This window comes from Hemiscyllium ocellatum, chromosome 20 (assembly GCF_020745735.1).
Source record: "Hemiscyllium ocellatum isolate sHemOce1 chromosome 20, sHemOce1.pat.X.cur, whole genome shotgun sequence".
NCBI classification, from domain to species: Eukaryota; Metazoa; Chordata; class Chondrichthyes; order Orectolobiformes; family Hemiscylliidae; genus Hemiscyllium; species Hemiscyllium ocellatum.
This window is the reverse complement of record NC_083420.1, coordinates 22,723,197-22,739,489: the sequence shown is the minus strand read 5'-3', so window position 1 is coordinate 22,739,489 and position 16,293 is coordinate 22,723,197. Positions and strand designations below refer to the sequence as shown.

The window sequence follows — 16,293 nt, the reverse complement described above, 5'->3', positions numbered from 1 at the left end:
AGATACATCACTGCTGAAACATAAACGCAGTAGGAAATTTGAGTTCAGCAAGCTCCCAGTGATAACGTTTTTTTGGGAGCCTTTGGCTGAAGATTAAATATCTGCTAGGGAGAGCTCCACTTATATAGAGAGAAGCCAGAGCCATAGTTTAAAATCTCACATGAACAAAAGGTAATATATAGCGCAGTCCCCTCACATGCAATCTGTATTGTATAAAAGTCCTATCAATGCATCATATATTAGCACTTTTCAAAAGATTTTAGTCAAATTACATCATAAACTTAGTTCCAATATGTATTTTATTTAGTCATGAGAGACCTTTAAAAAGCAAACAAATCAATCACGTCAATCCAAAGCATTTGTAGAGCGTACGCTAGATTTATGTTACACGATAGTACAATAAAATTGTACAGATGCTTCAGAGATTGTATCTGTATGCACCAGAACACAGGCTTCATGAAGTAGTTTCTAATTCACATCTCTAGTTTTCTTTAAGATTGAACTAGTTGCTGAAATTCTGCAAAAAAGAACATAAGATAAAGATGTGATTGCACTTGAGAGGGTAAACAGCAGATTAATGACAATGTTGTTTTAAAATTTAAGCAAGATTGGGCATGGGATGGAACAGGGGATGTTGGGGGGGGGGGGGGGGGGGAAAAAGTCAGTTAAAATGCACAGCATTATGAAAAAGGTGTAAATGGAGAGGACGAAGGAAGGCCCTAGTCATTTAATTGAAGGGTCCTAACAAGAGGGATTTAGGGTGAGCAGCTTTAAAGGGGATGGGTGGAGAATTTTTCACCCAGAGAGTGTGGTGGGAATCTGGATACCTGAAAAGGGAAGGGAAAGCAGAAAAGCTTGTAACATTTAAAGAGTTCTTAGATATGCACATGAAATTTTGTTACCAATAAAGGGCATGGACTAAGAGCTGAAAAATGGGCTTAGACTGGATGGCTACTTCTTGGCTGGCATATATATAATGGGCTGAATGGCCTCTTTCTACTAAGATTCTATGACAGGATGATCATACACACATCAACAGTAGGGCAAGGCAAACTTTCATTCATGCAGATTTGAGCTCACCCAAGGAATAGTTACATTGCATTAAAGGTGGGAGATGCTAATAAGAAACAGGGAAAAGATCACTTTTTCAGACTGATCTCTGATGGATGTCTGTTATGCAAGCTTCAGGTACAAGAAGTTATAGAGTGATACACAGGGCAAGCATTCAGCCAGCTCCTTGAAAGAATAATCAAACAAGTCCCTCTCCCCACCAATAGCTCTGCAGTATTTTTCCCTTCAAGTACTTGTTCTGTGATTAGTTTTTCCTTCTCGGGGAGAGATAGTCACAAACAGAAGCAAGTCATTTCATTCATCGCAATGATCATTTCTTTAAAAACAACTGAAAAAGTACTGCACCAATAGGAAACATGCAAACAAAAAGAGAAAGTGACAAACATAGAAAAAAGGAGAATAAATAGAGAAGGGACAAAAGAAAACATTACATCTCCTTTATCTTTTGGTAACTGAGAAACATTAGCAAATGTTGAAGATTATTCATTTCAAGCACCAGGTACACAGGGCAGAAATCTGAGAAACAGACGCCAGGGGCAGTTACTTGGAAAATGCAACATACATGATATAAAATGTGAAAAAATATACATTTTAGAAAAGTAGTGTTTGCAATTTTATAACCCACTTCACTAAATCAGGAATCCCAAAGTGCTGTACAGGCAAAGGAATACTTTTGAAGTATGATAACTCATACCAGTGCAGCAAGCTCCCACAAAAGAACAATGTGACAATAGCAGATTGTCTGTTTTAGCAATGTTGATTGAGGGATAAATATTATCCCAAACATTAGGGAGAGCTCCTCTGTTCTTCAAAATAGTGGCATAGGATTTTTCAAACACATCTACTAGAAAAGGGCAGATACAACATCAGAATGACATTTCATCCAAGATGCCATCTCCAACAGTGAAGCAGTCCCTCCATACTACACTGGGAGTATCAGTCTGGATTAGATCATAATCTTCAGAGTGACATTTGAAAGGAAAATAAAACAAAAATAATTCTTAAAACACTAAGTTAAAAATCAAAATAAATGCAAAACTGTCCAACTTTTCACATGTCCATTATCAGCAATACCAGATTGAGTCAAAGAAAGTAACCCTCAGCTAAGAAGCAAAATTGCAGGTATATGGGTGGATTACACTTGTTGGGCTGAAGGGCCCGTTTCCACACTAAGTAATCTAATCTAATCACTATTCCCCATGTGAACAGATGCTGAAGCCATTCAGTCTGGGTTGTGTTTTCTTTAAATAATGTTTAACGTACCATCAAATCCAATTTTACCATTACCATCATTGTCTGCAGCAGAAAGCATGGATTGAGCCTCATTATCACTCAGTTGTCTTGCTCCACTGGAGAAATACTGAAGAAACAACCTGAAATAGAAAAATGCAGCTGGCTGATCAAATCACAAGAAAGACATTGTATTTATTTGGGGTCTTTAAGTGTGGTTTAATCCCTTCACAAGACTGATTATCAAACAAACTTTAACAGCCAACCACATCAAGATGTATCAGATGACCAAACACTTGTTCAAAGAGGTAGATTTAAAGAACTGATTTAGAGGAGAAAGGGATAGAGAGGTTCAAATGGGAATTCTAGAGCTTAGGATCAGATCATTGAAGGCACAGCCACCAATTGGTGGGGTCAATACAAATCATGAAATTTCTAGAGGGCAAATTAAAGGAATGCAGAGATGTCAGGGGGTTGCGTGATTGGAGGAGATTAAAGGGGTTAGGGTGTGGAAAAGAGAAATGATGCAGGAGAGGAAGGATTTGTAAAGAATGTGAATTTTGAAATAGAGTCACGGACAGAGTGGGAACCAGTGGGAGGATGGGGATGCCTTCATGTAATTGCTAGAGAAAAAAACCCAAAAAAAATGGAATTTCAGAAATTGATTCCAGGCAAAAAAAAAATCCCAGGATCCCATTTCAGAATCATAGAACAATCTACCACAGGCAAAGTCCCATGGTGCCCACACAGACTCCTTGTAAAGGTTATCCAATTAATTCTATTACCTGTCTCTTTCCTGGTTTTTCTGCAATTGCTTTTCCTTTTAAATTACATATCTCAATTCCCTTTTGAAAGTTACTATTGTGTCTGTTTCGTCCACTCTTACAGGCTGTAAATTCTAGATCACAATCACTTGCCATGTTAAAAACAGTTCTCATCTTGCACCTGGTTCTTCTGCCAATTAAGTCACCTAGGCCATTTGCAATTGAAAAGAACAACAATAGCTTAATTAGTTGATCAGTGCTGGGCAGTTTGAATTACCCATGAAGATTGATGATTACCATGTTATCCAGTCATCCATCAAAAATGTGATTCAGCAGATTGATACCAATGACTGACACTTTGTTCAACTGATATTATCATGTTGTTCAATAAGAAGCCATTAATTCATTGGCTTGTCTATTAAGTTTAATTTTTCAATTAAAATCAACATTCCTGATGAAAGAAGAAAAACTCTGCAATCATACAATCATTTAGCATTCATTGGAATATGGAGTGTCCGCCCATTCTTGCCACAGAATCAAATTCATAAAATCCCTATAGTGTGAAAGCAGGCCATTTGATCTGTAAAGTCAAAATTGACCCTCCAAATAGAATCCAACCTAGACCCACTCCACTAACCTAACCATGCATTTCCCATGGCTAATCCACCTAATGTAGAGTGGCACTGTGGCTCAGTGGTTAGCACTACTGCCTCACAGCACCAGGCTCCCAGGTTCAATTCCATCCTCGGGCAACTGTGTGAAGTTTGCACGTTCTCCCCATGTCTGCGTGGGTTTCCTCCGGGTGCTCTGGTTTCCTCCCACAGTCCAAAGATGTACAGGTAGGTGAATTAGCCATGCTAAATTGCCCATAGTGTTAGGTGCATTAGTCAGGGGGAAATGGCTCTGAGTGGGTTACTCTTTGGAGGGTCAGTGTGGACTGGTTGGGCTGAAGGGCCTGTTTCCACACTGTAAGGAGTCTAATCCCTGGACACGAAACTGAAGCACCTGAAGAAAGCTCACACTAATGCAGGGAGATTGTGCAAACTCCAGGTGGACAGTTGCCTGGGCCCTTAGCAACTGAAGGGCAGCCTTTTGTGACATTGTGTGCACTTTTGGCTAAGTCCACTGACCCTATATCTGCCTGAATCCTGCCCTCAACTGTGAAATCTTTCTAGTAGCTCATGGTTTATTTGTTTATAAATTGCAGCATCTGCTGTCAATGATTTTGTCCTTTTGACATGGAATCTGTGTGGGCCAAGAGCCTCCCACGTGGCTTTCTTCTCTCTTAAACAAAACTATAATCAGGTTAAAACAACCACAAGTGGAGCACTGCAACTACAACACAAACTAATGGTTAACAGAAACTTCTAAAAGGTGGCCACTGGCATTAATTACCGTACAAGTCTGGAACTTGAAGGGGACTGAGGTAAAGATCTGAGGCCATATTTTACCATGTTCAACGTGGGTAACCATCTTCTGAGATCAATTCCAGTAAAGGTCTCAAATAGTCTTTCCAAGTCTGGTTGAATGTGCTCCTGGAGAGGTTGGCCTTGTGAAATAGTTATTTTTTGTTTTAGGTGGGGAGAGTGGAAGGCATATGGTACAAATATGGAATTAATAGACAATAAGTGCAGGAGTAGGCCATCCTGTCCTTCGAGCCTGCACCACCATTCAATATGATCATGGCTGATCATCCTTAATCGGTTGCCTGTTCCTGTCTTATCTCCATAACCCTTGATTCCACTATCTTTGAGAACTCTTCCTTAAATGAATCCAGAGACTGGGCCTCCACTGCCCTCTGGGGCAGAGCATTCCACACAGCCGCCACTCTCTGGGTGAAGAAGTTTCTCCTCATCTCTGTCCTAAATGATCTACTCCATATTTTTAAGCTGTGTCCTCTGGTTCGGCACTCACCCATCAGTGGAAACATGTTTCCTGCCTCCAGAGTGTCCAATCCTTTAATAATCTTATGTCTCAATCAGAACCCCTCTCAGTCTTTTAAACTCAAGGGTATACAAGCCCAGTCGCTCCAGTCTTTCAGCGTAAGGTAGTCCCACCATCCCAGGAATTGACCTCGTGAACCCACGCTGCACTCCCTCAATAGCCAGAATGTCTTTCCTCAAATTTGGAGACCAGAACTGCACACAATACTCCAGGTCACAAGTCAACCATTGACTGATGGGACAGAATAGCCTCCCCCATTCCTTGGTTCCTCCAAACCTGTGTGTTAGGATCAGGATTAAGCCATTTGACCCTAAAAGTTACTAATGCAATAAAAATAAATAGATCTCCACTTTCTGTTATTGGTGACAGCGAATTGGCTGTAGGTTTAATTCTGCATGACTCTTTCCCTTTCAAATCAATGGATTAAAAATAGGTTCTGGTGGGAAACCTGCAGCCAATTTGTGAACCATCCATTTTTTGTGATGTCCCAACAAGATCAATTTCAGTTCCTAATTTTGTTGTTCAGACCATGTGGTCTGTGATAGCAATCATGAGAAAAGATTATTACATTGGCTATAATGCCAAGCAGCCATTGTCTGAAGTGCACAGGATATCACAAAGGCAGTACTGAGGTGAGTTGCAAAAGGAAGATAGCTGCATTCATGTAGAAGAACATAAAGAATTTCAAACTCAAGGCAAAGAATCTATGAAATGAAGGATAGATGGATCAATAAATAAACAAGTGTTTGGCTCTGCCAGTTGCTGCCCAGGGGCTGCTGGTGAAACCTAAGATCTACCCTGTTGATTTTCATGAATTTATTTGCAATGTGTTAGATTAGATTAGACTTACAGTGTGGAAACAGGCCCTTCGGCCCAACAAGTCCACACCGACCCGCCGAAGCGAAACCCACCCATACCCCTACATTACCCCTTACCTAACACTACGGGCAATTTAGCATGGCCAATTCACCTGACCCGCACATCTTTGGACTGTGGGAGGAAACCGGAGCACCCGGAGGAAACCCACACAGACACGGGGAGAACGTGCAAACTCCACACAGTCAGTCGCCTGAGTCGGGAATTGAACCCGGGTCTTCAGGCGCTGTGAGGCAGCAGTGCTAACCACTGTGCCACCGTGCCGCCCACTAGTAAGTGTTCTTACTTGAGCTCAGTTTTATCGATGAAGCCACTGCCATCCTGATCCAGAATTGCAAAGACTTTCTTCACCTCGCTTGCGGATTTCTTAGACAGACCACATGCTTCGAAGAACTTCTTGAAGTCAAATGACTCAGGAGCTGTGATGGGGAAAAGCACACATTGAGATCTTAAGGAAGAGTATTGAGAAACATTTATGGAACACTAACACAACCTTAACCCTAAGCTGAGTGGCAAATTCAGATGGGCAACAAAGAATCCTCAAGTTCTCCACAATTACAGTGCTGCTGTGTGATACTAGTAAAGAGTTATTGTCTTCATTAAAATAGCAAGCAATGAATTTCATCCCAATGTTAATATGATCATTGCTGATATTGCATATTCTGATTTGAACCCTCAGGACTACCGTCACACTTTAAGCAGAGCTAGAGTTGGCAACACACATTGCTTTGAAATATAACAATACCAGAGCTCTGAGAAATCCACTATTATAGCAGAAGATTTAATTACGCTGACTTTGCGCAAATGTGTGCTGCAGTCTAACCACAGGTCTGACATTATGGTTTAAGTCAAAAGCATTGCAACATCTTTAATTTCCCAACAGAAGAAATCTTCCATAATTGTTTTATTTTCAAAGTTTCTAATGGCCTCACCATTAACAGCAAACCTGATATAAACTTGTATGGCTCTACTTTATCTGATTTGAGAGTATTGCATAGAATTAAATAGAATGTGCAGAAAGAAATATGCCAGTTGATCCAACTGATCCATGCCTGCACAAGTCTCCTCCTGCCTCAGTTCAGTTCCTCCTATCAGCAAATTCTCCTGTTCCTTTCTGCCCAATGCTTTTATCTAGTTTCCTTTATCTACGTTATATGCCTCAAGCCCTCCCTGGGTGGTGAGCTCCTCAATCTAACCACTGTCCCCTAGTGGATTTATTAGTGACAGTTTTATAAGTGGCAATGAAATTTCACAGAATCAGAAAGGTTGTTATTTCAGACATACATGAGTTCAGGAAAAGTTTGGAACATTCCAAACATCACCACATTGGCACCAATGTCACACCTACCTGGTGTAGTGGACAGTGAAGAAGATTATCTTAGAGTACAGTGGGACTTTGATCAGATTGGCCAATGGGCCGAGGAGTGGTAGATGGAGTTGAATTTAGATAAATTGTGAGGTGTTGCATTTTGGTAAGGCAAATCAGGACTATTAGAGTTAATGGTAGGGCCCTGGGGAGTGTTGCTGAATGAAGAGACCTAGCGGTTTAGATTCATAATTCCTTGAAAGTGGAATCACAGGTAGACACAGTTGTGGTGAAGTGTTTAGCGCAGTTGCTTTCATTGGTCAGAACATTGAGTTTAGGGGTTGGGATGTTACGTTCTGGCTGTACAGAACATGGTTAGGCCACTTTTAGAATACTGTGTACAATTTTGGTCACCCGTCTATAGGAAGGATATTGTTAAAGTTGAGAGGATGCAGAAAAAACTTACAAGGATGTTACCGGGACTGGAGGGTTTGAGTTATAGGGAGAGGCTCAATAGGCTGGGGCTTTCTTCCCTGGAGCATTAGAGGCTGAGGGGTGACCCTGTAGATGTTTATAAAAGCATGGGGGGGCATGGATAGTGTGAATAACCAAGGTCCTAGGGTGGGGGAGTTCAGAACTACAGGGCATAGGTTTAAGGTGAGAGGGGAAAGGTTTAAAAGGTCCTATGGGGTATCTTTTTCACACAGATGGTATTGCATGTGTACAATGATCTGTTAGAGGAGGTGGAGAAGGCGGGTACAATGATACCATTTAAAATGCATCTGAAAGGATATACAATTAGGAAGGATTTAGAAGGAATTGGGCCAAATGCTGGTAAATGGGATTAGATCAAATTGGGATGTCTGATCAGAACAGACCAAAGGCAGTATGACTGTATGACAGGTGACAGCCCTTCAGCCCTTTCAGCTCCCCTCCTCCCACCAAAACCAATGGCACAGAGGATAAATTACACCTTTGCTGCAGTGGACAGCAATTTAGCAAATTCTAATAAAAAGGTCTGGTTGAACTCAGTCAATGTTAATCCCTTTGATTCCAATAGAATTTATACTCTACTGGCTTCTATCAGAGTGAAAGGGATTACATATGTCAGTTGTGAGAGAAATAAATGATTTGCATTTATCTATCACCCTCCACAACCTCAGAGTTTGCCAAAGTGCTTTGTGGCTAATTAAGTATTTTTGAAGTACTTTTGATGTAGAAATGTGGTGGTTAATTCATACTCAACAATGAGATAATCAGTTTTAGTAATGCTTGAGTATTGTTCCCAAGACACTGGGGAGACATCCCATCCTTTTCTTAAAAATAGCAGCCATAACGTTTATTACACCTAACTGAGTGGGTAGATAGGGACCTCAGTTTAAAACTTACCTGAATGAAGTCACTTCTGTCAATACAGAATGCCACCATGCTGCACTGGAGTGTGAACCCCGATTATGCTTTCAAACCTTTGACCAATGACCTTCTACTTATAAATGAGAAGGCTACCACTGAGCCAGAGTTGGCACCATTGGAAGACAATTCCCTCAATGTGCTCTGTAATGCTAAGTGTCTTCTTTGTGAAGCAGATTAACTCTTTCCTCTGGAGTTACTTTCCAACAATACCAAGACATGACTTGGCTGGTGGTAAGAAGGGCACTATATATTGTTCTTGCACAATTGGTCTGTCTGCACCACTGAAGTGATTGTGGGAGATAGAGACTGTCACACAGCTCCTTCTGGAATGTGCCTTGGCAAAGGGAGGCTGAAGAAAGATGCAGTGGTGTTTGTTGAGGTTTGTCCTGAGTAGCTCTGTGACACAGGACTCTGTGCTGTATGGTCTGTTGCCTGGGACACACACTGAGACAAACAACAACACTGCTTCAGACAGACAAAATGCTCTTCTGTCTGCCTGAAACTTGTTGGTCTTCCAGAACAAGGAGTTGACCCCAACCAAAAGTTGCAGACTGGTGCATTCCAAGGTCCAGGACTATGTGCTGATGGAAGCACTAAAGCTTGGGGCACCGGCCACCAAGGCACAGTGGAGAAAGATCACTTCTGAGGTTACATTGGGGTCCGTTCAGTTATCAGACCCTCCCAATGCCTCACATGCATATAAATATAGACTAGTTCAACTAAGAGATGTCTTTGATTTGTTTGGAAAGAGTAAAACTCTAATGTTTGTTTGTTTCCTTGACATACTACTGTACAGAACCAACTATATTTGTGACTATGTATATATAAGGATATCCTTTGAGAATAAACTATTTTTGAAATAAGAAAACTAATCACTTCCTCCTTGCCCATTTTACTACTTAGACTCCCATTTTAAGATGTAATGCAATAGTCTCGGACTCTAATCATTGTTTATTTATGTAAAATCCCTGTAACATTTATGTTATTTTTTGAGTTTAAACTATGGAAGATGAAAACGTTACCTTTGCATTGTGAGATTGCAGAGTTGATGGCACCAGCTTCCAAGACGTCAGTCATGCTCATGGTAAAACTATCAGAGACAAACAAAACCAAAACGTTGAGTAAAGTTTTAAACTTAGGTGTGTTACATCTGGGAAAAACAGATTTTGTCTTTTGCAAATGTGCACTATTTCACCAAACTTGTATTGACAAAATAATGTTTTATTTTTCTTGGAGCAGAATTTGAGTAAAAGAAAAGTTTAATTGTACCTGATAGCCAAGTGGGAGTAGGTATAACTAACACCTATAGGTGTCCATAGCTTGCTGTTAATCTTTCATTCCTAGTAAATATTATCTAAAGCAAAACCTTACCTGATTATGACTTGTATACATTTCAAATCTTCTCATAGGACCGCAAAATAAAACCTAATAAATAAGCATGTAATTGTGCCTCGTTACTGTAAATTTATATAACATAAAAGATACTTGGTCTCACAAAGTATATGAGGGTCTAGAATATGACTTAAGGTTGATAGTTGTTATATCTTCACACTGCTTCATAGGGGAAGGAGTGGAAAGATTGGAAGGTTGATTAACAGTTTGACAGGTCATGGCATAAACTCTCACACAGAGGTCTAAGCCATCATTATCCTGACTGATGGGAGTAGGTGTTGCTCCTATATGGGGGGTTGGATATTATGTGTTCCTGAAACCCATATGATGAAGTAGCAGGAGGTGATGGGGAGATGGAGTGAGGCAGGAGCATTCACACCCATTGGATTTCAGCCCAGTATTCAGTTGCGTTTTCTACTCGTAGGCCCTATTAGAACAAGATATTAATACTAAATTGTTGACATAGGGGTAGAAATGCTCCCCTCAAATCCAAGGCTGGCTTCAAGCCCCAGTGTAATGGTTCCTCAATCTGATAGAGGGTCACTTTCTGATCTGCTCTGACGCCGAGAGAGAGAGAGAAAAAGTGTAGAACCACTCACCTAGATTTGATCCTTCTTCCCCAGTGACAGCAAATGTTGAGGCAGACTGAATGAAGCTGAGTGGTATCTGCAGTGTTCAACCTCCTTTATATATTGTTCATTCTGCATAGCATAGGCAGATTTCAGTGTTACGGCTCATTTACAAAAAGGCGGAGACAATGTCAAATAAAAGCTGGGTTGTTCTCATCATTTTCTCTTGGGAATTACCAAAAACATGTTTTCCCTGTTATATGTGTTGAAGGAGAAAGTGGATTAACGCTGTTGCAGGTAAGGGATGATGGTGCTGGTTGATGAATGATGGCTGATCTCTCTGGGTTCCCATCAACCCTCCCCCTTCAGTGCTGGCACTCATTTCCCTTCATCATGACCTGACATGCCGTGTGGTCACCTTTAGGAAGACAGCCAAGAGCAATCAGGGACTGCACTGTGTTTATGACATGTTTCCCATTCCAGATCCAGTTGAAGCTGTTCAATCACTTTCCTATTAACTTTTACGCATCTTTAGGCTCTATCAGATAACTCATTAATGACTGTGAATAGTGTTACATGGCTATAATGTACACCCCTTTGCTCAGCCAACAAGATCAGGCTCTTGATTCTAGGCAAGGATAGGCTGAGGGGATGACCTGAAAAAGGCCTTGAAAAATGGAAAGAATGAGAGGAGAGCTGCAGGGTGATGCTTCCACTTATGAAACAACTAGTGACCATAATTGTAAGATAGACACTGTTGTGGGGAAAATCACGAGTCTCGGAGTCAGAATTGGGATTCAACGACAGAGTTTATTGTACAGAGAAACCGGAGCTCCGGGGAGAGACATGTTTGTCAGCACGGCTGTCAGCTGCGAGCGTCCTCTCACTCTCAGAGCACGATATATGCCATGATATTTTATACATTTTGTGGCACAATAGTTCAAATATCGAGTCTTTGTTTGGACAGAATGGTTTGTTTACAGGAAACATTACAAAATCATTGTCAGTTTCAGTGGTCGTGATCGTTCTTCCTGAGAAGGAAGATTGTTTTCCATTACTGCAGATCTGAAGTATTAACACATGCAGTTAATACTGCAAGCAGTCTCAGGTAGTTAACATTTCTATTGAAGGTGGTGGTTGGACTCGGACACTTTGGCAGGCAATAGATGTTACTGATGTGTATTCTCTCCTCCACCCGCTTAAACTAATCATTTATGCTCTGTGTCTATTGTGCTGGTATCGACTTAGCCTCAGGCAGTATCTGTGTATGCTTTGCTGTATTTTTCCATGTAATGACTCAACAGCCATCTTGTGTGCTAAGTGACCAATTTATGGCTCAGCGGCCATCTTGTGTCTGTGTGCCCCATGTCAGCATGCCCCATGTCAACTCCCACTTCAACACTAACAATTCAATAAAGAACTCAAGAGGAACTTCTTTACCCAGGGAGTGTTTTGAATGCAGAACTTGCTACTGCAAAGAGTATTTGAGATGAATGGGAGAATTCAGTGGCTCTTAAACACTTTCATTGAAGGACCCCTTCTCAAATGAATGAGCAATTACAGAACCTCTCATCTAAAAGGTAATAATACTGTACTTAATACATAAATTCAGCAGGTAAAGGGTATTTTAACAATTCATGACAGAAAACACGTAGTTGCCTCCAAATATCAATCAGGAATATATATCTGCTCTTCCCTGTAGATTATTTTATCCCAGTCAGAATGGGATACCATTTGCTCAGGGAGAGCAGATTATGGTAAAAATCCGAGATGAATGTGGGAAACAGGAGGGACAATGGAAAATTCCACATTGTGAGAGTGGAAGTATGCAAGAGTGGAGATTGGAGTAAGCAGGAGTCCGGGGAGAGAAGGTGCACAGAGAGGGCAACACCATAAGGGAAAAACATCATGCTTCAAGTTGCTACTCACTGGTAATCTTGACCATTGCAGTCTGGGAGTTCTCTGCTGACCCCAGTTTGAGAAGCAAAAGCTTGATTGCATTTAACTGCAAGTTGGAAACATTCAAAAGGGAAAAAGAATAAAGTGACATTCTGATAGGTTGCAGAGGTGGAAAGTTGTTGGGCTGTATGTTCTGTTTCAACACTGTAAAATTTATCAAATACTTCTTGAAATACAGTTCTTCAATAGCACCTCCTAAACCCAAAATCTCCACCACCAAGGATACATGGGCAGGAGATTCATGGGAATTTCACAAGTTACTCTCCAAGTCACAAAAATGTCCCAACTTGGAATTAAATCACTATTCCTTCACTGCCCCAGGTCAAAATGACAGTGTTCCTTTAACAGTACTGACTGACTCCTTACTCAAACTGTCGCAGTTTGAGAAGACAATTTACCATTGGGTTTTCAGGGGTATTTAAGGATGGGTAATAAATGCAGGCTTTCCTAGTGACACCCAGAGTTTGAGCATGAATAGTAGTCCACAACAGAAAGTAGCAGTTCTGGGTGTTCAGGTCCATTTTTTACTGAGTGTGGCAATGCAGGTCACTAGAGTGGTCAAGAAGACATACAGCATGCTTTCCTTCATTGGACAGGGTATTGAGTACAAGAGTTGGCAGCTCATGTCACTGTTATACAACAGTGTTCGACCACTTTCAGAATACCACATACAGTTCTGGTCGCCACATTACCAAAAGGATATGGATGCTTTGGGAGAGGGAGCAGAAGAGGTACACTAGAATGTTGCCTGGTATAGAGGGTGCTAGCTATGAGGAGAGATTGAGTAGATTAGGGTTATTTTTAGTAGAAAGACAGAGGTTGAGGGGGGACCTGATTGAGGTCTACAAAATCATGTGACGTATAGACAGATTGGATAGCAAGAAGCTTTTTCCCAGAGTGGGAGACTCAATTACTAGGGGTCATGAGTTCAAAGTGAGAGAGGAAAGGTTTAGGGGAGAATTGCATAGAAAGACCTTTATGCAGAGGGTGATGGGCGGCTGGAACACATTGCCAGCGGAGGTGGTAGAGGCAGGCACGATAGCGTCGTATAAGATATATCTAAGCAACTACATAAATGGACAGGGAGCAGAGGGATAAAGACCCTTAGAAACTAGGCAACAGGTTTAGATAGAGTTCTAGATCGGCGCAGGCTTGGAGGGCTGAAGGGCCTGTTCCCGTGCTATAATTTTCTTTGAGGAGAAAGTGAGGTCTGCAGATGCTGGAGATCAGAGCTGAAAATGTGTTGCTGGAAAAGTGCAGCAGATCAGGCAGCATCCAAGGAACAGGAAATTCGATGTTTTGGGCATAAGCCCTGATGAAGGGCTTATACCCGAAACGTCGAATTTCCTGTTCCTTGGATGCTGCCTGACCTGCTGCGCTTTTCCAGCAACACATTTTCAGCTATAATTTTCTTTGTTCTTTATAATGTGGGAACTGAGATGACAACATTACATTGAGTCTAAGGGATTAAGATAAAACAGTGCTGAAATGTAGACTAAATAATTTGGCATTTGTATCCCATTCAGGATTAAAATATATGTCATGGTATTCAGGAACATTGAATATTGTAGACACTTTTATGGTTGACCTATCATCTCTGTGCTTGCTGACCTATGTTGGTTCTACATTGACAGCAATGTAGCCTAGATCCTAAGCGCTGGAATTCCAAATTTACTCCTCCCCATCATGCTCTCCTTTTAGACGCTTCTTTAAATCTACCTCTTGGACTGGGTTTTAGGCAACAGGGAGAAGGGTCAGAATCGATAAAAAGAATGATAAAAGGTGATTTTGCATGCTTATCAATTCACAAGGAGATAGAGAAGCCAAATCCAAATACTCTAGATCAAATATTCTTCCTGAGCATTTTGGATGCTGGAAGGAAGGCTTCCTTTTTGTATTCATTCATGAGATGTGGGCATCACTGGTTCAGCCATCCCTAGTAGTCCTTGAGAAGGTAGTGGTGAGCTTGAATGCAACAAGTGTTCAATCCAACACCAAACCATTTTCTGGTTCCCAGAAAAGCAAGTTAATTTCTGTTGTGCCTTTTGTGATCTTTAGGATTTTGCAAAGTACATTATAGTCAATTAATTACTTTAGAGTGAGAATTTATGCATACCAAAAACCCCAAAGAATCAACATGGTAATGGCCAAACCATCACTTTGAACTGGTTGGGTGAGAGAATAAATATTGGCTGGTACACCGAGGAGAACACACATGGCCTTGTTTCTCTGTGGTCTTTCACATTTCCCAGTGAGGGCACCAGATTAAGTTCTCATTTGAAAAGACTGTATTTGACACTGAAGGACTCTCTCAGTACTGTCCTCACAACATTTCCATGAAGGAAGCCTTGAATTTATAACCTTCTGTCCTAGTCATAGTCATAGAGCCATAGAGATGTACAACACGGAAACAGACCCTTCGGTCCAACTTGTCCATACCTAAATAAATCTAGTCCCATTTGCCAGCATTTCACCCATAACCCTCTAAACCTTTCCTATTCATGTACTCACCCAGATGCTTTTTAAATGTTGTAATTGGAGCTGCCTCTACCACCTCCTCTGGCAGCTCATTTCATACACACTCATTCCTCTGTGTGAAAAAGTTGCCCCTTAGATTCCTTTTAAATCTATCCCCTTTCACCTTAAACGTTTTACTAAAGCCTTCTTAGCCTAGGTTTTGGACTCGCCCACCCTGGGGAAAGACTTTGTCTATTTACCCTATCCATGCCTCTCACAATTTTATAGTAAAAAATGAGGTCTGCAGATGCTGGAGATCACAGCTGAAAATGTGTTGCTGGTCAAAGCACAGCAGGCCAGGCAGCATCTCAGGAATAGAGAATTCGATGTTTCGAGCATAAGCCCTTCATCAGGACAATAAGATCACGCTTCAGCCTCTGACACTCCAGGGAAAATTGCCCCAGTCTATTCAGCTCTTCCATTAGTTCAAACCCTGGCAACATCCTTGTAAATCTTTTCTGAACCCTTTCATGATCTGCCCAAAACTTGCTGGTTGTCCAGTTTTGTCCTCAACTGCAGACTGCAGACTGGCAGTTCATTCCAAATGGAGGGTTGAAACGTGTGGCACTGAAAAAGTACAGCAGGTCAGACAGCAGCTGAGGAGCAGGAGAGTCAACATTTTGATCATTAGTCCTTCATCAGGAGCGATGCTGCCTGATCTGTTGTGTTTTTCCAGCACCACATATTTCATCTCTAACTCTCCAGCGTCTGCAGTCCTCATTGTCTCCACGTTCCAAATGAAAGATGTACTAAAGCTTGGGACAGGTGTCACAAAGCAGCAGTGCAGAAAGACCACTGTCTGAGGCCTTTCAGTCAGAATGTACTGAAGGGCTGTATTCCTGTAACAGAAAGTATATAGTTCTTGTCGTATTTAGATAATACAACAAGTTGCAATTGGTTGAGGCATCAAAGAGAATTGAAAAAAGTGGGTATTTTATTATATTTTTATAATATCTTAGATATTTATGAATAAAGTATATTTTTACAAAAGAAAGAAAATACCAGTTTGTGTATTGCCACAAACTCATTTCTTTCGGTTGAGGTGAATCATTGAACATTTATCATAAAGTGTGAAAATACTACTTGTAAATTCTGTGGACAGAGGAATCTTGTGGTGAATTTGGTGGCAATCTTTTCCAATTAATAAGATTAAATCTTGCTCCTACCACCTCCATTCAATTAAGTCCACAGTTGGAAGACTTTTGAATGGCCTTCTGTCCTGCTTCCAAATGGGGGCTTTAAGTGGTTAATT

General features: G+C 41.1%; 1 protein-coding gene across 1 annotated transcript; it reads right to left on the bottom strand.

Annotated features, from left to right (window-relative positions):
* Window positions 1-281: 281 nt before the first annotated feature.
* On the bottom strand, window positions 282-10,704 carry LOC132825380 (oncomodulin-like). The gene is made up of 5 exons (XM_060840571.1): window positions 10,596-10,704; window positions 9,627-9,694; window positions 6,172-6,304; window positions 2,335-2,444; window positions 282-517 (listed from the first exon to the last, which is right to left on the bottom strand). The coding sequence occupies exons 2-5, from the start codon at window positions 9,685-9,687 to the stop codon at window positions 492-494; spliced, it is 330 nt and encodes a 109-aa protein (XP_060696554.1). The 5' UTR covers window positions 9,688-9,694; window positions 10,596-10,704; the 3' UTR covers window positions 282-491.
* Window positions 10,705-16,293: the final 5,589 nt, after the last annotated feature.